This window comes from Mauremys reevesii, linkage group 1 (assembly GCF_016161935.1).
Source record: "Mauremys reevesii isolate NIE-2019 linkage group 1, ASM1616193v1, whole genome shotgun sequence".
NCBI classification, from domain to species: Eukaryota; Metazoa; Chordata; order Testudines; family Geoemydidae; genus Mauremys; species Mauremys reevesii.
In genome coordinates, this window is record NC_052623.1 from 111,468,176 (window position 1) to 111,493,404 (window position 25,229).

At 41.9% G+C, this 25,229-nt stretch overlaps 1 protein-coding gene across 4 annotated transcripts in view; it reads left to right on the forward strand.

Annotated features, from left to right (window-relative positions):
* The window catches only part of COL4A2 (collagen type IV alpha 2 chain), a 216,200-nt gene that overhangs the window by 182,074 nt on the left and 8,897 nt on the right, over positions 1-25,229 (forward strand). For all 4 annotated transcript variants that reach the window (XM_039517786.1, XM_039517789.1, XM_039517800.1 and 1 more), the window contains exons 31-41: positions 389-559; positions 3,158-3,301; positions 5,248-5,373; positions 6,007-6,188; positions 7,347-7,410; positions 7,775-7,849; positions 10,553-10,660; positions 11,803-11,910; positions 13,114-13,185; positions 13,569-13,694; positions 18,326-18,442. In XM_039517786.1, the coding sequence (XP_039373720.1) occupies positions 389-559; positions 3,158-3,301; positions 5,248-5,373; positions 6,007-6,188; positions 7,347-7,410; positions 7,775-7,849; positions 10,553-10,660; positions 11,803-11,910; positions 13,114-13,185; positions 13,569-13,694; positions 18,326-18,442 (1,293 nt within the window). The remainder of the gene's footprint in view (positions 1-388; positions 560-3,157; positions 3,302-5,247; positions 5,374-6,006; positions 6,189-7,346; positions 7,411-7,774; positions 7,850-10,552; positions 10,661-11,802; positions 11,911-13,113; positions 13,186-13,568; positions 13,695-18,325; positions 18,443-25,229) is intronic.

A 25,229-nucleotide genomic window follows, 5' to 3' on the forward strand; every position in this document is an offset into this window, starting at 1 on the left:
CTATAACTGTATGCCTATGAGAGTTATACTTTTTCACTGAGGAGGGATGGTCTTGTGGCTACGTCACTAGACTAGCCCTTAGATAATCAGGGTTCAATTACTGGCTCTGACACAGACTCTGTGTGTGTGACATTTACAAGTCACATAATCTCTCTGTGTTTCAATTCCGTTTGTACGTTGAGATGGCCTCATCTCTTCTGCAATATCAGGCTTTCATTTTTACTAAGAAAAAAGTTTTAATTGTAAGTAGTTGCTCTTTGTTCATACCTAAATTTGCAGATCTGCACTGAGCAAATGGAATTCTTTCACCTTTCCTCACAACTTGTAAAAATGACATTCCAGTCCAAAAACTTGTATCTAATCTTCCTATTCCCATTGATCGTTACAGGTTCACTTGGTGCCAGAGGAGATCAAGGTGACCAAGGTTTTCCTGGTCCAGTGGGCATGAAAGGTCTGGCTGGTGACAAAGGTGAACTCGGTAACAAAGGAGTACAAGGAACACCTGGGGTGCCTGGTCTCCCGGGAATAGACGGAATGCCTGGCTTTCCAGGGTTAAAAGGTAAGATCTTAAAATGATAGATACATTAAGAAAGATACAATAGCTTAGAGCGTGTCTCTGTTAAACAATTTCTCTGCAAGTGTAATTCTGCTTTAGTCAATAGAGTTATGCCCACAGAGAATTTGATTCAGTATATTTCAGAAACACCATAACTATTCTCCTCGGGCAGTACTTGGCAGTTAAAGCTTGAGGGTAGAGAAAGCATATGAGATAAAGCTCTGTGTGAGAGGGACAATACCTGTTTTTTGTTTTTTCCTTTTGAAAAATAGGTACTATTTACGATTCATTCTTTCCAAAATCCTTTTCTTCACTCCCAGTCCAGTTTATTTCAATGGAATTAAAAGGGTTCTCTTTATTTTTTTCTCCCCACAATCTCTATTTCAAAGCTTTCACGTGCTGGCAGGTATGCACCTAGCAAGCAATGCCATCCACAGAAGCAGTCCCATTGAGACAATGTTCAGGTTTACCAGAGCACTTCATTTCACATAAAGTTGGCGCTCTCGCTAGCCAATCAAGAGTTCTTTGTATGCCAACAATAGGTATTTTTTATTAGAAAAAAGCTAGTCAAATCAGAATTCCATCCCTTGTGGGGTAGGGTGAAGCAAAACACAAGTTGTTCTCCCAAAACTGTGGCAACAACTTTTTGTCACAATGTACATTGGGGAGGTCAAACTCTGCATAGGACTCTCTTTCTGGCATTACTTTGGACTTCAAGTCAACTTTCATTCAACAGGATCGCTAACCTGAAGAGACAGATTGTGCCTGATGCTAGTATGGGTCTGAAGGTCAGAGTAGGCTATACAAAGCCTCCCTAGTTACCTTACAGCATCCTACACAAGAGCCAGGCACAATAGCAGTTCCATCCTTCATAGATTCATAGACCTAAGGTCAGAAGGGACCATTATGGTCAACTAGTCTGACCTCCTGCACAATGCAGGCCACAGAATCTCACCCACCCACTCCTGTAACAAACCCCTAACCTATGTCTGAGTTATTGAAGTCCTCAAATCGTGATTTAAAGAGGAACACCAGAACTGCTCCCACGAGTGCAAATATCCCAAAGGGTAAAGAAAGGAGGCAAGGCTTCTGTGCTGGCCAGAAAGACAGTGGGAATCAGGCTACATCATCCAAATAGATGGTAAAGCAGATGAACACCACCTGCACACCAGGGACCTAGGGGAGGAAGGCACATCCCCTCATGGAGCTCCCTCTGTGGGCACTGCAGTACTACACCATTTCCAGTGACTGCCAGTGCCTTCATGACACAACTTGGCCCAAAATCCTTTAACTTAACTGAATATTCAAGGGATATTTTTTCCCTGTAACCATATCAATGAATACAAAGAATATTCAGGCCACTTTCCTCTTAGCGCAAAGATCTTGCTTTTGAGATACCTTATCTGGTACCAGTTGTCTAACCACAATGTCTCTGGGTTCTAACATGATTTAAAATAGCTTATTGTAATGTGCTTCATAGCTACACCATACTGTTCCTTCTGATGCTGAGCTTCAGCTATCCTTCAGCTGGATCCCTAGCTGAGGGGTGTTCTCTCTGCTGTACAGATTCAGAGCTAGGTCGTCATACCATTTACACTAGCTGATGAGATAGCTGTCACATTTAATTTCATCTTATTCAAGTTCTTGGCTTCTTAAACCTCTGACAGCTCTCTGAATGTTACTTTTTTAGGCTTTGGAATCTAAGTTTACACATATTTAAGGGGACAAGGCTTTTAGGCCTAAATTTGAACATGGGACAACAACTCCAGTGAAAACAGGCACAAAGATACTTTGCTACTGAAGTGATTGGCATAGGAAAGCATCACAAAAAACATGGGTTTTAAGAAGGGATTTGAAAAAAAGGATTGGGAGGGTAGTGGTTATACAGAGACCAGCAGGCTGCTGTAAGCATAGAGGGTGTCCCCAGAGTAGGAGAAGGCAAAAAAAAAGGAGAATTTGAAAGAGAGGAAATAGACAAGTGTGTGGAATTAGTGGGACCAAGGCAGAAATGGAAGCAGAGAATAAAGGTCTGACCCAATGCATAGCAAAGGCAATGGAAGTATCTATCAACTTCAATGGGTGTTGGCTTAGACAACATGGGTGGAGTTGTGCAAAGTTTTGAAGGTAACGATGAGTAGATTGAATTTGATGCAGGAGGAGAGGGGAAGCCACTGGAGGAATTTTGGAGGAAAAACTGTGTGCTCAGAATAGCCAGAGAGGAAAATGACCTTAGCAGTGTTGTTTTGGGTACACCAAAGGCAGAAACCTAAGATAGAGGGCAGTTAGCTGTGAGCAGGCTCTATTTGTTAAGGGAAGAGATGACCACGGCATGGAGAGGGTTTTAGTGGTAGGAATGGAGAAAAAGAACAGATTTTTAAAGGTTTGATAGAGAAGGAAACAACAAAATTTAGCAAGAATATGGATGTGAAGGCTGAAGGAAAGAACATTAAAGCTGTGAGGCAGGGTAATTGGGAGGGTAGGGGTTTTATTAGTAGAGATAAGGAATGGGGGAGTGTCTTTATCTTACAGCTACTCATTTTAGAAAATAGATGATGTTGGTTTTGGTTTGGCTTTAAATTTCTCTTCCCCATTTCTTTAAAGGTGCTAAAGGTTCACCTGGTATTGGAGGTTTCAAAGGTATGTTAGGCCAGAAAGGAAAACCAGGACTGAAAGGACTCAAAGGCGAAGTCGGCTCTTTTGGCAATCAGGGTTTTAAAGGTCTACCGGGGGAACCAGGCCATAAAGGTATTTATATCTGCATTTTCTAATATTACTGAATGTTTGTGTCTTACATGTGTGAGAGCAAATTCTGCCAGGATGTAAATGCTAAAACAATGTATTTTTGACATAGAATTCTTGAGTTAAAGTCACTATCATTACTACAAAGGAGGTCCTGGAAAAGCCCAGCCTTCCTGCACTTAAATTTAGTCCAAGACTTCTTGTATCATGAATGAATGGCAGTTAACATAGCTAACTATAGTACTAGAAATGGAACTAGGTGTCCTCATGGTTACTACAAAGTATAAACACTGTTTTTTCAAAGCTTCAGACTGAACTGTATTAATTCACTCTGAAAGATATATAAAGAAAATCTCTGGGCTTCTTGTTTATCTAATTCTGACAGGCAGTGGCTTATTATGTTGTTGTACCAAATAGTAGTACTTCCTGAGAAGCAATGCATCCCAGTGCATGATTGGTATAAATACCCCCCATGTCATGTGCTATTGTTTCTTACATAAACCCATTATGAATTGATGGCCTGCAATATCAAAGGTGAGAAGAGGGAGTTTCAAGCTGTTTTTAAGATATAGCTGTGTTAAACTGGTGACATTCTAATTTTTCTTAGTGTTGCCTGTTGATCCCTGATCTTGGATAATATAGAATCTATCTGCTAAACATACTTATAGAAATAAGAATGGGCATAATTGCAGCTGTAACAGCAAGTAGAAGAACCAAAATATATGTATTAAAATAGGCTTGGCCATAGGTCTTAAGCATTAAGTGTTAAGGGCTCAGAGTGAGGCTTACTAGAAGTTGGCAGTGGGTATAAAATACCATGAGTATTATGTGCTGGAGCAAAGGTTATGGAATGTCATGAGCTGGACCTAAGATTATAAAACTTAGCAGTACATATCTTGTGATAGTTTAGCAAATGGCCAAAGGAAAAAATTACTCTCAGGATAATGGATTCTAGATCAAAGAGTACAACTAACATACAGTGCTTCTCTCTGAGTAACCAACAGTAAATGGTATCAGAGGGGTAGCCGTGTTAGTCTGGATCTGTAAAAAGTGACAAAGGGTCCTGTGGCACCTTATAGACTAACAGATGTATTGGAGCATCAGCTTTCATGGGTGAATAGTCACTTCGTCAGACGCATGATCACATATTATGTAACGCCAAATTTTTCAAACCTTGTTGCCTAAAGTTAAGCACCTAAGTAAAAATGGCCTGATATTCAAAAGTGGTCAGCAGTGCTAGCTCCCATTAACTTCAGTGTGGTTTGTGAGTGCTCAGCAACTATGAAAAACAGGCCACTCTTACTTAGACTGACTTTGGGCACCCAGGTTTTTCCCATGTTGTCTGAGAAATAGTATATCGGGGTCGGCAACTTCTGGCACGCGGCTCGCCAGGGTAAGCACGCTGGCGGGCCGGGCCAGTTTGTTTACCTGCCGCATCCGCAGGTTCGGCCGATCGTGGCTCCCACTTGCCACAGTTCGCTGTCCCAGGCCAATGGGGGCTGCAGAAAGCGGCGCAGGCGAGGGATGTGCTGGCCGCGGCTTCCCGCCTCCCCCACTGGCCTGGGACGGTGAACCATGGCCAGTGGGAGCCGCGATCAGCCAAACCTGCCGACGTGGCAGGTAAACAAACTGGCCTGGCCCCGCCAGTGTGCTTACCCTGGCGAGCCGCGTGCCAGAGGTTGCCGACCCCTGTAGTATATGCTCACGTAATCAGACTGCAATGGAATTAATATGCACAAGGGGGGCAGAGTTAAGCTTGTACATTCAACTTCAAGTTTTATTTTTCATATCTTCTAGCGTTTGAGTATGCTGCCTTCATGCTGTATTAGTCTAGGGTATTTTTATTTAATATTATAAAGAGTTTTCTTAGCTGCTGAAGTTTCCATGCTGGCTCAATTTATTTCTCTGTAATTTTCAGTACAGTACAGTTGACTAGGCTTTATTATTTTTAGGTGACCGTGGGGAACAGGGTCCAGCAGGAAAACCACCAAAGATCATGCCAAGCATGCTGTTTGAGGTTAAAGGTGAGAAAGGAGATATAGGAGACCCTGGCCTAAAAGGAAATGTAGGCTTTAAAGGTAAGAACAACAAAACAATCATTTAATATTCATGATTACTTACCAGTTACTAAGTATCGTTCAGAAGCTTTTCAGTTATCCTCTCCACATCCTTAATATGTAACACCTCCTGTTGTATTACAGCACAACACAGCTGAGCTGGCAATGAAAATGGAGGGCTTGATTCTCACTGTAACTCTATTGCTACAATGGCACTACCAGTGTAAGGGCTTGTCTGTCCAGACTGGTAGTGAGCAGTAAGCTAGCGTGCTATGGATTCATCCCCTGGCTTGCTACACATTAACTTGTCAGACAGACAAGCCCTGAGAGAGCCAAGAGTCAGACCCACTGACTTAAATGGAGTTAGAGCAAGACCAGAATCTTTAATTCTGTTCTGTGCTGTCTTTTCCACAGTCGTCATTATTTTACCTTGTGTCCTCAAAGGGATTTTGACATTTTCCTTTTTATAGGTTAATCTGGTAAGAAACATTCTAATGTATCTACGGGCTTAAAATGTGCTGTCTCTTTGTATAGTCCTGGCTCTCTATTTCTTTGTCTGAAGACATACTGCTGACCTGAAAGTTTTTACATGGATGGAACTACCTGTCATCTGAACCTCCCTTGATGTTATATTTCGTACTGGTTTTCTTACAGGTAGTAAAGGAATGCCAGGCTTACCTGGCAAATCAGGAGTTCCAGGTTTCCCTGGATCAAATAGTCACATTGAAGGTGAGAAAGGAGACGCTGGTATTAAAGGAGTGACAGGTATTCTGGGGTATCCTGGTGCAATTGGACCACCTGGCATACGAGGTTTCCCTGGAACCACTGGAATCAGGGTAAGTTAATGTCCATTGGGATTTTTTTTTCAACTAAAATGCCATCATTAAGCTTGGCTGATCTAGGTTTTATACACCATTAAAATTGTGTTGGAACATTGAAATACAAAGATATCAGAAATCAATAAAAATGGAATGTATGAAATGTCCTCTCTGTAAAATGCACTCTGCCATCCATTGTACTCTGGATAGAGTCCTGAGAATGCCAATATGATTTTCTCCTTCTCCTCTTCTCCACATGACCCAAAGTCCAGCCATCAGCTTTTCACTGATGTGGGACCCAAATCCTCCTTGGGGCTTCTCAATTCTGCTAGGAAAAGTTGGTCTTACTTCAAGCTTGCCCTTCCTGATGGGGCTGATTGTGCCACCACCAAAAACCCCCCACTTTGCTGTCCAATTTCATGAGCAAGAGGCCAGGTCAGAGAATCAAATCAGTCTCTTCCACAGAAGTAGGTTGATCAACACTAAGGGCTTATAGACATTAGCGCTTACTTTGACATTAAGTGCTAGTATAGACAGCGCTATGTTGGCGGGAGATGCTCTCCCGTTGACACAGCTATCGCCGCTCGGGAACGTGGAAGAATTATGCCAACGGGAGAGGTCTCTCTCATCAGCATAGAGCTTCTGCACTAGCTCCGCTACAGTGGCACAGCTGCATCCGTACAGCTGCGCCACTGTAGTGATTCAAGTGTAGACTAGCCCTAACTCTCATTTACCAGCAATTTCTGTGCATACTTGGTCAACAAAATAAGTCAAACTCAGGAGAACTCCACTCACAAAGAGCCTAACAAGAAAAATCATCCACTACACTTGGTTGTATAGGGCAAAATCCTATGGTCCCTTCTTAAGTAAACTCTCCATTAGACTAAAGTGGGAGTTTGTCTGAGTGAGGACTGCAAGATTTTGCCCAAAGAAATTGAACTATATCACACAATTCATGTTCCCAATTTTAAAGGAAATAGTGCTTGCAAATTCAGCCTTTCATTATTATTGATGTAGTCTGGCTCCATCAACCAAAGGAATCAATTATAAAGTGCTAAAGAAATTCAAAAATGTAAGAATTTTGGCATTTTATAGTGTCTCAATAGCAATGCTGTTTTAATGACTGAATAAATGTTCATTCTAATTAAATACTGTCCATTTTTAACCATATGATAGGGTGAAAAGGGTATTGAAGGAATCAGAGGTGATTATGGTAGACCTGGCCCTGCTGGACAAACTGGTGAGTCTGCTTCTATCTCATCCATTGAGCCATTTGTACTACTCTCATATATAAGCCTTCATATACATTGTATGAAGTCCTTCATAGAGGGTCTGATCCAGTGCCTGTTGTGCATTGGATCAAGTCCAGATAGTCTTGTTTAGTTTCCTCCTTCAGAGAGGCCATGACTTTTTTTTGCACATCTCCTTCTCCTTTTTTGTTGTTGTTTGTTTTATCATCATTTCCATTGTGGCACAGCTAAGCTACATTAGTGAGTTTTGCACTTTTCTCTGAAGGCTACAGGTTCTTCAAAACACTAATAAATTGAATTTGTATTCAGAATTGAAGTCCAGTCTCATCCTTTGTTTATTTCTGCTTGAAACAGGTGATCGAGGAGATACTATAAACTTACCAGGAAGCACAGGTCTGAAAGGAGAAGCTGGCGAAACTGGATCATTGGGTATTCATTTCATTGACCATCAGAATTGTTCTTTATATATTGTTTTCACATGTCTACGTGTTACAATCCGTGGAGGGTTGCTCATAGGGATGGGGAACTCATTTGTCTGAACTCCCCAGCACGCTGAGCTATTCAACATGTCCCACTGCAGTAAATGCCTGGGTGAAACTGGAGTAGTGAGGAGTAAGTGGTTAAACAGCCTGATAGCTCCATGTAAGGGAAAGTCAGGATTTGGCTTTTAGTCCTAATGCACGCAGAACTCTCACTAAAGTCAGTAGACATTTTGCTTGGAAAAGGGGTGTTGTGTGCCTCCAGTGACTACAGAATCTGTCTCATAGTCCCTTTATCACAGTGCTTGGAGATATACAGTTGTGTTACATTTTCCACATCGAGATGAAAGTATGCAGCATCACCTCTTCGCTGAGAATGTGACTATGCTGCACTAAAGTGTTAGACAATATTTATAGTCAAACAGCATACAACTAAATTAAAAAATTACATTCTGCTTTGTAATGGCATTTCTGCCACTGACATTAGTAGGATCGTTATTTGGCCCTAATTGTGCATGGTGGAGAGTGCTGAGCCTACCTCTTCTTTGGACTAGTCTAGGCTGAGAAAAATCGTGGTGTTTTAAAACCAGGGTTGACCAGGATTTTTAAACAGCACTGTCATTGTCTTCACTAGAAACTAAGCAATGTTTAAAAGCATGTTAATTGACAAGGGTCATCTAACGCATTTTACAACATGAATTATTTTCCCAGGCTAGGCAAGCTCACTGAGGGGTTGTCAACACTTAAAACACTATAGCAGAGCATGTGTAGCGGTGCAGCTTCACAGTGCAGGTTTCTGTCATTGGGGTCGGAAATCCACCTCCTTGAGGGGCAGTAGCTTATCAGTCAACAGAAAATTCTTCTGTTGACCTAACGCTGTCTACACCAGGGATTAGGTCAGCATAGCTATGTCTCTTAGGGGGTGTGGATTTTTCACACTATTACCCAGGGTACAATCTGGACTGATGAACAGCTGTGTCCCCTCAATTCTCCAACTTGGGGTGTCTTTTACACTGCTTCGCTGTGAGAACAACCACTCCTGGTCTGCTCACACACAGCATCCAGCATGTAAATCACTCCCAGCCATGGGTGCAGACTCCATGGGTGCTCCAGGGCTACAGCACCCATGGAAAATTAGTGGGTGCTTAGCACCCATCGGCAGCCAAGCTCTCCCCATCCCCCCCAGTGCCTTTCGCCCACTGGCAGCCCTGCCAATCAACTCCTCCCCCTCCCTCCCAGTGCTTCCCGCCCACTACCATCAGCCATTCCGAGGTGTGGAGGAGGTGCTGGGAGGGAGGTGGAGAAGAGGGGATGGGGCACACTTGGAGGTGGCAGAAAGAGGCGGGGAGGAGCGGGGCTGGGACGAAGCGGGTGGGGTAGGTGCTTGAGGGAAGTGGGGGGCAGGACCTGGGGCTGAGAGGGGGTTGAGCACCCCCCAGATAATTGAAGCTGCCGCCTGTGCGCCCAGCAATACTATGTGAGTGTGATAGCCAGCCACCCATAAAGTACGCTGCATGTCAACACCAGCAAACTCCCAGTTCCAGACTTTCCTCCAGAAATGTGTATCTTGTACTGCCCAGCACCCTCCTGGACAATACAAGCTCATACAAAGTCCGTCATTCATTGTTAGAAAATGATATGCACAAATCTTGTTATCTCAAAGGAGTTTCTCAAACACTTCAATCCAAACATACTGGTTTAGATAAAACAACGAAATACATTTATTACCTACAGAATGATAGATTTAAAGTGACTACTAGTAATGAGGCATATAAGTCAGATTGCTTACAAGGAAATAAAAGATAGACTGCAACTAACACCTAACTTAACAAGCGACATGAATACAAAGCAAAGAGGTCTCTCACCACATGGTCCAGCATTCTAGCTGACTGAATCTCTTTCGGCCAGGATCTCCCCGCCCTGTGCTCGGCCCCCATGTCTTGGTAATGTTATATCAGGGGTCGGCAACCTCTGGCACGCGGCTCGCCAGGGTAAGCACCCTGGTGGGCCGGGCCAGTTTGTTTACCTGCCCCGTCGTCAGGTCAGCTGACCGCAGCTCCCACTGGCCGCGGTTCGCCGTCCCAGGCCAATGGGGGCGGCGGGAAGCGGTGCAGGAGAGGGATGTGCTGGCCGCGGCTTCCCGCCACCCCTATTGGCCTGGGACGGCGAATCACAGCCAGTGGGAGCCGTGGCCGGCCGAACCTGCCAATGCGGCAGGTAAACAAGCTGGCCCGGCCCACCAGCCGCGTGCCAGAGGTTGCCGACCCCTGTGTTATATAGTGGAATCTTATATCTTTACATACAGTTTTGCCACACATACTTTACCAGGACAATGATTAGCAAATCATGAGTTTTCAAAGGATACCTTACACAGTATGCTTTGTACAAATTTAACATAGTCTTGTAAAATGGGTGAATACAGGATATAGACTGCCACACACCCCTGAGAGATGTAGCTATGCCAATGTAAGTTCCTAGTGTAGACCAGCTCTGAGTGTGCTCTTTATGCAATGAGGCAAGGGCGTTCTTAGGAATCCTGCCTCATTCACTAGGCAACTTCACATTCAATTATTCCTGATAATTATTCAAATATTCCTGGCGTATATATGATGATTGTTTAGGGAATCTATTGTTAACATTTCTGGTGTTGCAGGTGTGAAAGGAACCAGAGGACATAAAGGTGAAGGAGGTGATCCTGGTTTTATTGGCATTGAAGGCCTAAAAGGCATCCAAGGTTTTCCTGGTTTAAAAGGGCAAAAAGGTGAAATATTTCTTACATTCTGTCTTAACTATGCAGCAATCCTAAGATTAGGAGTAGAATTGGTTTGAAAAGTGCAGAAAAAAAATCCAAGTTTTATTCAAATGCTTTTCATTGAAATTTCAAATTTTTGAAAAAAGTTGACCACTCAATAAGCTGGTCAAAACCTGTTTTTTAAAAATGTGAATATTTTCAAAAGAAAAATGTATCCCCAAAAATTCATATTCAAAATTTTTAGATCATCTCTCATTAATTAATCTAATTAAGATGTTGATGTGCCTGTTTACAGTAATACAGTCACAGTGCAATGGTGTTCAGGGTACAAGAAGGGATGAGAGTATTTGGATGATACCCAAGGAAGGGAGCATTCTAATACTTGCCCTTCCCTCTAATTTAAATGAGATAGCAAAATGCCCCAAAGGACCTTCCGCCACGGTATTTCGAACCTGTTCTTTTGGCTGACTGTACAAGGCAAATAGTGGTCAGATTCTGCTCTGGATCCAAATCAGCAACTTGAGAAATCTGTTACCATTAGGTGACCATGAAAAAATGTTGCTCCATGTATTTTTTTATTATTTATTATCATTATTATATTGCCTAGAAGCCCCAACCAAGATCGGGGCCCCATTGTGCTGGGTACTTTAGAAATATGTAATGAGGGACAGTCCCTGGCTCAAAGAGCACTTACAGTCTGAACAGACCAGGCAGACACAGTGAAAGGGGAAACAGAGGCACAAAGAAGGGAAGTGACTTGCTCAAGGTGGCACAGCAATTAGGCTAAAATATTCAAATTTGTTTTTCTAATAGCAATAGAAACACCCACCAAAGTCTATGTCTGCATTTCTCAGCTAGCTGGAGGCATGAAGTTTGCAATTATAGTAAAACAATGCATTTTTTTTGCTGCCTCATACTGTTTTGTGGGGGGAAGGTGGGGAGAGGGATGTGTGTGTTTGTTCCCCCACAGCATATTTCAAACTAGCTCTTTATTTCATAATTTTGGTGTAGGGGCCTTTGTTGTTTATTTATCCATAAGGCTGCCCATACTGGCTACCAGAAAGACTGAAGGTAGTATAGTCAATGTTTTATGGTATACAATAGGATCAATTTCATGGACACCCAGAATTAATTATCTGTTTTTCCTATAGGCTTCCCAGGGCTGGTTGGACCACCAGGATCACAGGGAGACCCAGGTATTCCTGGATTTCAAGGTGAAAAAGGAAGTCATGGATGGCCTGGTTTAGCAGGACAAGCAGGTTATAAAACTATTTTAATTAAGTCATTTTACTCTAAGTATTTCAGTATTGTGCATTTTGGGGCGAGGAAGAAAGAGGATCATTGGCACTTCAGAGCTCTATCTCTCTTCCCAATAAACGCTGGTTTCCTATAAAGCTCAGATGCATAAATGTAGACTTGTATGATTTTATTTTTCTTGCATTATAAGGATCCTTGCATTCTCACGTTGACTGTAGGGGGAGTATTTGATATGTCAAGAACCTAATTTACAGGAACTGTTTTAATTTCTCATGATGGTTGCAAAACAAATTAATTTTCAACAATGTGAGCAACTCTTTTTCCAATGTAGCAGAGAATAATATTTCACGCAGTGCATTAGATAGTGAGCATTTTATCTTACATAATCATCAGATGCAGTAGATGTTTTAGCCCATAAAAGCTTATTCCCAAATAAATTTGTTAGTCTCTAAGGTGCCACAAGGACTCCTCATTCTTTTTGCAGATGCGGTAGAGTTCACTGATACTGAATACATGGCTTGGAAAGTAAATGACTTATGGCATGCTACACTGAGAGCTTTGTTGTCAAGATATAAATAATATTTTTAAATAAAACAGTGGACTTTCTTAATTACCAGATCAAGGATTTCCCCCATGTCCCTTAATAAATTAAATCATGTAAGTTTTCATCACCAGGCATTGGGGCAGAAAATGCCCCATTTTGAACAGCAGCAAGCATTAGGCATTTTTCAAATTGTTTTTTAAAATCCCACACAGTGATTTTTTTTTCCTCAAGAGATCCTTATTACAGAACTTGAAGGATGTGTAGCTACCTTCCTGTTATCCTGCTTTAGGGGTTACAAAAAGGTATAAAGATGAATCCTATCAAAACTAGGATATTAAGAAGATAATTAATGGCAGGTTTGTTTTCTTTTGTTTGTGTTGGTTCTTGGTGTAACTTTTACCAGTTAGATTGGAGCTTCTTCTATGGTTTTACTGGATAATAGAAAAATAGATACATTTGCCAACCAAGGAAAATATACAATTAGATTTGTAATAAGCATATACACTTGTGTGTAAATTCAAATCATAATACAATTATTTTGTGGCTACCTTAGGAACAGGAAGCTACATTTTCAGCAAAAAGCATGTTTTCTACCAACCAAAGAATCTTACCAACTCATTGAACCTATGAATAAGATAATCATGAGTAAAATGTTTAACAGGTTTACCTGGCTTCCGAGGAATCAGTGGATTGGATGGTTTGCTAGGAACTAAGGGCTTGCCAGGCTCCCCAGGTATGTGTGACAATCTTATTCTGTCCTTTTATTAAGGCACCAGGTTATGTTGGCTATTCTGTTATAAATTCCATTTAGGATGAGTTTGTAAGACAATTTCTTAATATAGTCATCTGAAATTTAGCATGTGAACAGTAGGCTCTGATGGACTTTTTGTGGATATTCAAGGATTTGGCCAAACGTAATATATCTTAAACGGTGCAACCTAATCAAAATTCGGTGATTAGGGACAAATCTTGAAATCATAATCCCTTTCCTTCTGGCAGCTTTAAGCCAGTATTAAGAGCCTTAACATTATTTTAATACAGTTTTCAGTATGTAATATAGCAGCAATATGAAATCCTGAGCTATTTGGCAGTTTACTTTTATTAACTCCAAAACAGGTCCAGATGCATATGGGACTGAAGGTTTGCCAGGTATTTATGGTGACAAAGGGGAAGCAGGCGAACCAAACACTATTGAAGGCCCCAGAGGAGCGCCAGGTCAGAAAGGAGAGAGAGGCAATCCAGGTCAGTGTTTAGGGTGTTGTATTTTTTATTATTATATACTGGAGCATGGCAAGTGTGCTAGCATACATTCTCACACAATGCAATTTAAGTTACAGCTGTTTATAAGAAATCTACAGCCAGTTCACTCAGCTATGGCCCTGCTGCTGTAGCAGCTAGTGCGGGTAGCAGTTGTCAATCTATGCCAAGAATTAACTGTATTGAAAATTAGAGTTTTTCATTATTTGTCATTTCCAAGCCTCCCACAGGTGCTTCAAGATTATACAGAAGTATGATGTTTATAGGGCTATTGCTACACTATCTAGTGCAGGGGACTCAAACACACGGCCCACCATAGAAGCCGACATTGCCAGCAGTCAAGCTCCCCTCCCTGCACACTGTGTCCCTGCTCCTCCACCTACTTCCCAGCACTTCTTGCCACCAAACAGCTGTTTGGTGGCGCTTAGGACTTTCCAGGAGGGAGAGGGGAGAAGCGGGGAGGAGGTGGAGAAGGGGCAGGACCAGGGTGGGGATTTGGGGAAGGGGTTGGAATGGGGGCAAGGAAGGGGTGGGGCCTCATGGACTAGATGAGCAATCTGATGTATGAAGTTCAGCATATATGATTCTTTGCTGAGAGTAGTTGGGAAGAATTTTTGTTAAAAGTGGCAATGTATTTTGTATGAATAGTTACTTTAAAAAGTTCCTGCCATTACAACTATGTTGATAGACTTAGTGTAGATCATCATCAGTGTTACTGACCACATAAGGAATAGTTACAGGTGTTTATATTTTATTAACACCCCCCCCTTCGCATTACAGTTTTTAAAAAGTTAAAACACTGACTTTCAATAGCATACTGCATTACTCTTCATTTTTTTCATTTTTGACTATACTTTTGTATCGTTGTATGAAAAGGTATCAGTGATGCGGCCCTCAGGCCAATCTACTTGTCCTTATTTGGCCCTTGCGGTGATTTGAGTTTGAGATCCCTGATCTAGAAGGTTCCAGTATTGCCAACTCTTGTGATTTTACTGCGAGTCTTGTGATATTTGATGTTTTTCTTAAAGCCTCAGTGTCACAGTTACTGGGCTACCTGCACCTCTGACCACTCTTGGTCTCTTTGAGTGCACCCCTCAGGTCTTGAGCCTCAAACTGCTCCTCTCTTCTGTGGTGGAATCATGCAATTCTCCACTCTCAGACTGGGCCCTGTGCTACGAGCCCAGTTGCTAACCATGATTGCTTCCACAAGCCTGACTTGGGTTCAGTACCTGCAGTTTGTTTCCCTCCAGGAGCTATGAGAGAGGTATCCAGTAACCTGAGAGCCTGCTGAAAGCAGAGTAGTATTCATTTAAAACAGCAGCATTTCAGAGAAAACTGGTTTATTGTTTTAAGACCTCTCTACATGCATGCTTGCCTTTCCCTAAAGCAGTGGTTCTCAACCTATTTGTCATTGTGGGACGCATGGCCGCAGGTTGAGAACCACAGTGCCCCCTCCCCCTGAACCTTCCCCACAGACTCCTAAGCCCAGGCCTCCTGCCCAGAGACCCCTCCACAGAGTGGAGCCCTGAGCAGAGGGCAGGCAGCAGGGACCACAGACTCTGCTGTGTGGGGCCAGGCAGCAGCCCCGACCCTGGACCTGGCTGTGTGGTAGGGCAGCCACGTGGCAGCCCAGACCCTGACCCTGTGGGGCAGCCCTTGGACCCCAGATCCTCTCTGGAGCCGGCCGGCAGCCTTGCCATGCTGGGAAGCCTGGAACCTGGACCCCATGGTCCCTGGGGGCCTTTAGCACACAGCTGGGCTGCAGCTTTTTGCTAATTGGGCTACAGGTTGAGAACTGCTGCCCTAAAGCTTAGCATTCCCTGGATCAGTGGCAGGCCCCGTCTCCTTTTCTGACACCCACTCTGGACAACTCTTCACAATTGACCCCTCCTCATTAGGGTGTCCATTTGATTTCTAAGCTCCCACTCTGGCAAAACAAGGATTGCATCATCGGAGTCAGGCTGTAGGATCCTTAAAGCTAATAGCTTTTCCCGTTGACTTTTCAAGTGTATGGCAGGATGTTCTTATCTGGAGAGCCATAGTATTGCCTTCCTGTTTGTTCTTATCACAACCCTGTTGAATTAAAGCAATATAGGCACATAAAATGTTTCTAGCTTTCCTGGTTGAAGAGAAAAGCTTGAAAATGTGACCTGAGTGCCCCTTAAACACTCAGAAGCTAGAAGGCGTATAAAATACTGATTTTCCCATTAGTAGCATTTACACCAAAGGAATAAACACTTTAATATTTGTAAACATTGATTATTCTCTTTAAAGGTAAGTATTATGTAGTGTTCTGAAGTTGTTAATGAAATCAGTATCATATGGAACTATTTTATTAAAAGGAGAGAAAAACAGCTGGTACATCTAGTAGCTCAGCAGATGAGTTGCCTTTTTTTTTTTTTTTTTTTCCCACTTCTCTGACATCAAAGTGGCCCCCTGCCAAGCCCCCTTAAGGGTAGAAGCCCCACCCCATTTTAACTTCCACTTTTATAACTGCCCTTCCATGAAAGCCCACTCTGTCCATAAATTCATCTATGACAATAGCCGTATAAACTAGTTAGTTGTATGGTTTGAAGACTTTCCAAAGTTTAGGGCCTGAAATTCCCACTGAATTAATCAGGCCCTTAGTTCTTTTCCCTACACCCTTTGATGGCTCTAGCTCTGCTTCCTTGGGGAAACCCTCAGTTATACTCTGCATTCTTGTAATCACTAAGATACATTGTGCCTTCTCACCTTTCCTACTAGAAATGGTGTTATTTTGCTAATTTCGTTCATGTTTGCTAGTGTCAGTTGTTTACTAAAGAAAAAATAGATTTAAAATATTTTCATGGCTTTCTGAGACTATTTGCAATAGTATTATTTTATCCCACTTAAATGGATAGTTTCAAGGCGTTATGGCCCACACTACCACCGTTTAAAAACTTAGGATCTGTGGAGAATGTCCTCTGGATTCTACATCTCTCTATTTTTAATTGACCCTGAAAAATTAAAAGAATCAATAGCCACTGATTTTGTAGAACATTTGGTACAGTGGTGTTTGCTCTTCTGCTGCAGAGCCAGTGTGTTTCAAGTACTTGCTAGCTTAGAACAATATTTATACAATAGAGCACCTGACACATACAAGAATATTAGCATCCAATATGGTAAGAAATAACTAACTATCCAAACCTGCTTTGGAACTGGTAAAAACAAATGTTATATCTATCTTAGAGCCTCATTTTCAGGGTGCTGAGTGTCACACTGCCTGGTACGGGACACAGCTAAGAATGCCAATATCAGGTCAGACTGCCAGAATACAGGGCTTATGCCCCAGACTGGTGATGTACTCTATCATAAGACTTCACCAAGCCAGGAATAGATGTGTACTTCCAAAATACGATACTACTTATTATGAAGCCACAGACAGTTCCCATCAGCAGGGGTGGCTCCAGGCACCAGCACACCAAGTGGTTGGGGCGGCAAGCCGTGGGGGAGCACTCTGCTGGTCGCTACGAGGGCGGCAGGCAGGCTGCCTTCGACGGCATGTCTGCGGAGGGTCCGCTGCTTCCGCGGACCTCCTGCAGGCTGCCGCCGAATTCGCGGGACCAGGGACTTCCTTGCAGGCAAGCCACCAAAGGCAGCCTGCCTGCCATGCTTGGAGCGGCAAAACGCCCATCAGGCCCACTAGCCCCTCATGCAACACCCAGAAAAAAGAGACTTCTGTGATCAATGATGATTAAAACCAGAAATCACATCATTAGGTTCTTCCAGCTCCAGAGAGCCAGCTACTCACCCCAGGTCAGAGTATACTTCAGATCTTACCCCAAAACCATGCTGGTAGTCAATTCTTTAGTAAACTAAAAACTAACGGTTTATTAATATAAAAAAGAGAAGAGAGTTATTAAAAGATTAAAGTGAATCTTATACATTACAGTTGATTTCAGAGTCTGTAGATCAGGATAACAGCAGTGATGTTAAATCTGCTAGCTTGCAATAAGTCTCTCTGGTCCATCCCAAATATTGGGGCCCCCACTCCATTGGTCAAAGCTCCCTTTGTTAGAAATCACAGCCCAGAGATGTGGAGCAGGAATGAGGCAAGGAGGTAATGTCACCATCTCCAATTTATACTCCAGTCCATGGGCATGGAAAAATACTGGCGCAAACATCGAGCTATGTGTCACATGTTCTACATGCTCTGCTGAATCACTGGGCCTCTATTGTCCTCAGGAGGATCCCATTGGAAGAGCTGGCTAGTCTTGATGTAAATCTGTCTTACTGGTGTTACCCCAGAACACGTTTAGTAATAAGCATACAGTAAAATGTCATAACTTCACATGCAGTGGTGATACACACATTTCAACAGGATAATAATACTTAGCAGATTATAACTTTTCCAGTGATATCTTACAAGGCATGCTTTGTACAAGATTTATCACAGGTGTGTAACGTAGTCTGTACTATTGTTGTCACCACTCTCCTTTTTTATCCAGTGTCACATTGAGCACCCATACTTTCATCTGAAGTTAATGGGACTACTCCACACCTCTGAAAATCACAGAGTACCAAGTCTGGTTCATCTTGTAATTTTTGTGCTTTTTTTTCCTGCGGTATTAATTATGTCTTTATTTTCCTTGCAGGGGAACGAGGCCCAATTGGTGACCCAGGGGCTGATGGAATTCCAGGCTTTCCTGGAGTTTCAAACATATCAGGAATACCTGGTGATGTGGGTTCTGCAGGTCTAGATGGAGTGCCAGGTAATATATGCCATATGTGCATTAGCAGATGAAGAGCGAATATTTAAACACAGATGTTTAGCAATGTTTGTCACTGTTATTTATATTAGCTCTAATTAAGTAAGGCATCCCAAGTTCTTTCCAAATCAGGACCCTAATTTTGAAGAAAACTAGTGAGATATAAAATTGAGATAAAACGATCCTTCCACACACACCTGCAGAGGCGGTCTGTCCAGGTTATTGTTGAATTACAGTGGTGGGCTTGCTTTGCAGATAAATAGATTCAGTGCTCCAGGGCTGAGTAGCAAGTTTCAGAAGCACTAATTCATTTAAATTTAATATCACCGAGGCTTCCAAGCTTAACTTAAACCAGTGAAAAAATAATCACTTAAAATTGCTCACAAAACTTAAGTGAGTGTATTGAATTGAACTACTAAGTTATTTGGCCTGTCAAGTTTGTATTGTGAAAACACATTCACTTTTCTGCTCTACAAAAATTGCAGCTGGTGGTCCATGAGCCCACCTTTCGCCCACACAAAAGAAGGACCAGAATAAAACCATGGTGCAATGACTCTACTGGGATATTTAGCAGTGCCTCCAGTGACTGCCAGGCTTCTACTTTGTTATTTAGACCACATCTACACTTCTGGCTAAATCAGCACTGCTGTGATCAATGCAGCGGTGTTGATTTAGCAGGTCTGGTGAAGGCATGCTAGATCGATGGGAGAATGCTCTCCCATCAATTTGTGTACTCTATTTTCCCGAGAAGTGTAAGGGAAATCGGCGGGAGAGTGTCTCCCGTCAACACATTGAAGACGCCAAGGTAAGTGAATCTAGCTATGTCAACTTCAGGTACATTATTCACGTAACTGAAGTAGCATAACTTACATTGAATTACTGCAGCAGTTAAGACCAGCCCTTAGAGTACTCCAACAATTCAAACTTGGGTGCCTGAGTTAGGCACATAAGCCCACATTTTTGAAAGTATTTAGGCATTGGTGCACTCAGTGATGCAACACCTAATGGATAAGGAGCCTAAATCTCATTTTCTAAAGGGATTTCAGCACTTAGGAGCTAAAATCCTATCCAGCATCATAGATTCCAAGGCCAAAAGGAACCATCTAGTCTGACCTCCTGTACAATGCAGGCCATAAAACTTCCCCAAAATAATTTCTAGAGCATATCTTGTAGGAAAACATCCAATCTTAATTTAAAAATTGTCAGTGATGGAGAACCTACCATGACCCTTAGTAAATTGTTCCAGTGGTTAATTATCCTCACTGTCAAAAATGTATGCCTTATTTCTGGTCTGAATTTGTCTAGCTTCAAATTCCAGCCATTGGATCTTGTTATACCTTTCTCTGCCAGATTTAAGAACTCATTATTAAATATGTGTTCCCCATGTAGATTCTTATAGACTGTAATCAAATCACCCCTTAACCTTCTCTCCGATAAGCTAAGTAGACTTAGCTCCTTCAGTCTATCACTGTAAAGTGTGCTTTAATCATTCTTGTGGGTCTTCTTTGAACCCTCTCCAGTTTATAAACAACCTTCTTGAATTGTGGGCACAAACACTGGACACAGTATTCCTGCAGCACTCTCATCAGTGCCAAGTACATAGGTAAAATAACCTAGTCCTACTTGAGTTTCCCCTGTTTATGCATCCCAAGATCACTCTCTCTTTTGGTCATGGCATCACATTGGGAGCTCATATTCAGCTGACTATCCACCATGACCCCCCCAATCTTTTTCAGAGTCACTGCTTCCCAAGATAGAGTCCCATACATTCTTTGTTCTTAGATGTAAATATTTATATATGCATTTTAATAGAGCTACATTGTTTGTTTGCACCCAGTTTACCAAGCAGTTGAGAATGTTCTCAATCAGTTACCTGTTTTCTTCATTATTTACTCTCCCTCATTTTTTGTGTCATTTGAAAACTTCATTAGTGATGATTTTATGTTTTCTTCGAGGTCATGAGAAAACTGCAAGACCCCACTGGAAAGAGACCCGCTCAATGACGATTCCCCATTTACAGTTACATTTTGAGACCTATCAGTTAGCCATGTTTTAATCCATTTAATGTGTGCCATGTTAATTTTATATCATTCTAGTTTTTTAATCAAAATGTAATGCAGTACCAAGTCAAACACCTTACAGAAGTCTAAGTATATTAAGTCAATATTGTTACCTTTATCAACCGGTCTTGTAATCTCATCAAAAGGAGATATCAAATCAGTTTGACAGGATCTATTTTCCATAAACCCATGCTGATTTGCATTAAGTATATTACCCTTCTTTAATTCTTTATTAACTGAGTCTATATCAGCCACTCCATTATCTTGCTTGGGATTGATGTCAGGCTGACAGCCCATAATTACCCAGGTCATCCTGTTTATCCTTTTTAAAAATTGCCACACCATTAGCTTTCTCCAAATCTTCAGGAACTTCCCTAGTACTCCAAGACTTATTGAAAAGCAACATTACCAATCCAGCAAACTACAGTGCCAGCTCTTTTAATACTCTTTGCTGCAAGTTATCTGCACTTGCTTATTTTAAAAGGTCTAACTTTAGTAGCTTCTGTTTAGCATCCTTCAGAGATTCTAGTGAAATGGGGAGTTATCACCATATGATAAGATTATATCGTGTATCTTTTCCCCAAATACAGAACAGAAATATTTATTGAACACTTCTGCTTTTTTGGCATCACTATTGATATTCTGCCATTTCCATCTAGTAACTGACCAATATCATTGTCAGGATTCTTTTTGCTGTTAATATATTTTTCAAAAACTCCTTCCTGTCATTAACTCTGCTGTCCATAGATCTCTTCTTGTATCCCTTTGCTTTCCTTATCAATTTTCTATTATTTGTAATTTTTTATTTATATTCATTACTATCAGCTTCTCCTTTCTTACATATGTTTATACACACACACACACACACACTTATATTACTTTTTATAGCTGCATTCACTTCTCCTCTACACCATGTCCATTTTTTAAACCAGCACTGCCTTCTTCCACCATCACGGGATTGTGACTTTTTTGGCATCTAGTAAGATATTAAATGATTCCCAATTATAATTCGTGTTTTTCTGATTAAATTCTTCCTCCCAGCTGTTTTCACTCATAATTGTTTTCCAGTTTGTGAAACTGGCCCTCTTAAAGTGACAAGTATATACAAAAGTGTTCTGGACTTTATTCTGCTTGCGCATAACCAGTATAATCAAGTCATGATCACTTGTACCCAAACTTACCATTAATTTTTTAGTTCTGTGATCAGTTCCTCTTTAGAAGAAAATCTGATAAAGAATTCCCCCCTGCCACACTTATTAAGTTATGAAATTGTCGTCTAAAATGTTTTGATATTCTAAGGGTGTTTTAGTACTGTCAGCTTGAGACGTCTGGCTTATGTCATTCAGATTGAAATCCCCCATGATCACATAGGGTTCTTTCCCCCGACACATTAGAGATAGATGTGTAAGGAGGCAGTCATCCTGTTACCTAGTGTGATTTGGCTGTAACAGGCACCATCTAATACACCATCTTATGCTTTATCTGTTAGTACATTGCTCCATAAGCATTCAAGATCATTTTCTTCTGAGTTATCAGTCAATTGGAAACAGATAATGCCATTTTTATATAGAATGGCACTCCCCCTCCCCTTTTGCCCACTTGTTTCTTCCTGCCTAGGTTATAACCATTGATTTTTAACATTCCAGTTGTGCCAATCATCTCACCAGATGTCAGTAATACCAACTAGATTGAAATACTCTCCTAAATGAGCAATTTCAATTTCTCTTGGTTGTTACCCAGACTCCTAGCATTAGATTATAGGCAATTAAAGAATTTCTTCTCTTCATATTCTTTGATTCCTTCATTAATTTTGCAACAGAGAGTCCTGTGGCACCTTTAAGACTAACAGATGTATTGGAGCATAAACTTTCGTGGGTGAATACCCACTTCGTCAGACGCATATAGTGGAAATTTCCAGAGGCAGGTATAAATATGCAAGCAAGAATCAGTCTGGAGATAACGAGGTTAGTTCAATCAGGGAGGGTGAGGTCCTCTGCTAGCAGCTGAGGTGTGAACACCAAGGAAGGAGAAACTGCTTTTGTAGTTGGCTAGCCATTCACAGTCTGTTTAATCCTGAGCTGATGGACCACAGCAACCACACATCGCACCATAACAACTCTAACTCAGGAACCAATCCATGCAACAAACCTCTATGCCAACTCTACCCACATATCTACACCAGCAACACCATCACAGGACCTAACCAGATCAGCTACAACATCACCGGTTCATTCACCTGCACGTCCACCAATGTTATATATGCCATCATGTGCCAGCAATGCCCCTCTGCTATGTACATCGGCCAAACTGGACAGTCACTACATAAAAGGATAAATGAACACAAGTCAAATATCAGGAATGGCAATATACAAAAACCTGTAGGAGAACACTTCAATCTCCCTGGCCACACAATAGCAGATGTAAAGGTAGCCATCTTACAGCAAAAGAACTTCAGGGCCAGACTCCAAAGAGAAACTGCTGAGCTTCAGTTCATTTGCAAATTTGACACCATCAGCTCAGGATTAAACAAAGACTGTGAATGGCTCGCCAACTACAAAAGCAGTTTCTCCTCCCTTGGTGTTCACACCTCAACTGCTAGCAGAGGACCTCACCCTCCCTGATTGAACTAACCTCGTTATCTCCAGACTGATTCTTGCCTGCATATTTATACCTGCCTCTGGAAATTTCCATTACATGCGTCTGACGAAGTGGGTATTCACCCACGAAAGCTTATGCTCCAACACATCTGTTAGTCTTAAAGATGCCACAGGACTCTCTGTTGCTTTTCACAGATTCAGACTAACACGGCTACCCCTCTGATACTTAACTTCATTAATTTTGTTCTCAACATCTCAATTTTGTGCTGAGTGAATCATAGAATATCAGGGTTGGAAGGGACCTCAGGAGGTCATCTAGTCCAACCTCCTGCTCAAAGCAGGACCAATTCCCAACTAAGTGCTCAGATCTTCCTTCTTTTTACCTTCTCCCTGTGATATTGGTTTAACTGCCTCCTGATTACTCAATGGGATTTTGGCTCCCAAGTGCTTAAGTCACTTTTCCAAAATCAGATTTAGGCTCCTAAGTCTCCTAGGCATTGTAGTGCTGAGCACAACACCAAATACCTTTTAAAAATCTGGACCCTATTTCCATTCTGACTTCAGCAGAAGCTCTGCACCTCTGAAAATCAGGTTAACGTTAGGCCCACAGGCTTGAAAATTTCAGCTGATTTGTCTACAGTCTACTCAAGACAAAGCTTTAGGGTGGGATTTTCAAATTCTCTTGCCACTGGCCTAGCCCTTCTTCCACTGAAATCCAGGGGAGTTTTATCACTGCTCGGTGCTTTTGAAAATCCTGTCCTTAAGCTTTAAAAGTAATTATCATTTTCATAAGAACATAAGAATGGCCATACTGGGTCAGACCAAAGGTCCATCCAGTCCAGTATCCTATCTAGCAACATTGGCCAATGCCAGGTGCCGCAGAGGGAGTGAACCTAACAGGCAATGATCAAGTGATCTCTCTCCTGCCATCCATCTCCACCCTCTGACAAACAGAGGCTAGGGACACCATTCCTTACCTATCCTGGATAATAGTCATTAATGGACTTAAACTCCATGAATTTATCTAGTTCTCTTTTTTCTCTCCACTGTTTGAACATGGGGATATTTTTTCCCTTCCTCCTTCCAGGATGGGAAGTTGCAAGCTCTTATAAAAGACACTTATTAAAAAATAAATAAAAATCATGCTGTAAAAGAAGCAGTCTGTATTCAGATTGATTTGATTTTGAATCTGAACTGTTCTCAGAGTTCTGTTATAATTTTGAAATCAAGCCTAGTGGTCCTTTCTTTTAAAGCTCTTAAACATTGATGGGCTTCACCAGCTGCTGGAAACATGTTAGAAGAATCCCAAAGCATTACTTTAAAAGAATTCAACAAAAAGGAAAATTCAGTAGCTACCATCCTGTCAGGCTAAATTAATTCTTTCCATCTCACCCCCTTGCATAGTCAGTTGCATCTGAGAAGCCTACTTCTTTCAAAGCAAAAAGCTCTCTTCTGCAAAAGTCATACTCCACTAGACAAGTAGTAGTTTCATAGGAAGAACTATGGTGGTACTCTATCGATGACAGCTATAGCAAACCCTCCACAGACTCCTTGTCACATAGTGAAGACTCATTACAAACTGTCTTTGTCAAGTTCTGCATCAGCATTTCATCCTCCATTAATACTTTTCCCGAATGCAAGTTTTAGGGCTTTTCTAGACCTGTTCACCTGGGCTGTTAAGTAGTAAAAGCCAGGAAAAACAAATACTATGAAGGGGGCCTTATTTCTTCCCTTCCCATGAACCCTACTTAAGAAACTTTGACTTGAAGGCCTAAGGTAACTAATTCCTTCCATACTGTAGGATGTCTCACACTAACAGGATTGTGGAATAAGCAGGGATGGTATCCCTAGCCTCTGTTTGCCAGAAGCTGGGAATGGGTGACAGGGGATGGATCACTTGATGATTACTTGTTCTGTTCATTCCCTCTGGGGCACCTGGCATTGGCCACTGTCAGAAGACGGGATACTGGGCTAGGACCACCTTTGGTCTGACCCAGTATGGCCGTTCTTATGTCTCTTGGGTCCCATAGGCATTACCCCTCTTCCCACCCCAGGCTCAGTGATTGAAACCTGGCAAGGGACCCATGCTCCACAATGAGGTGACACTGTTAATTTCCCCCCACGTCCATGCTG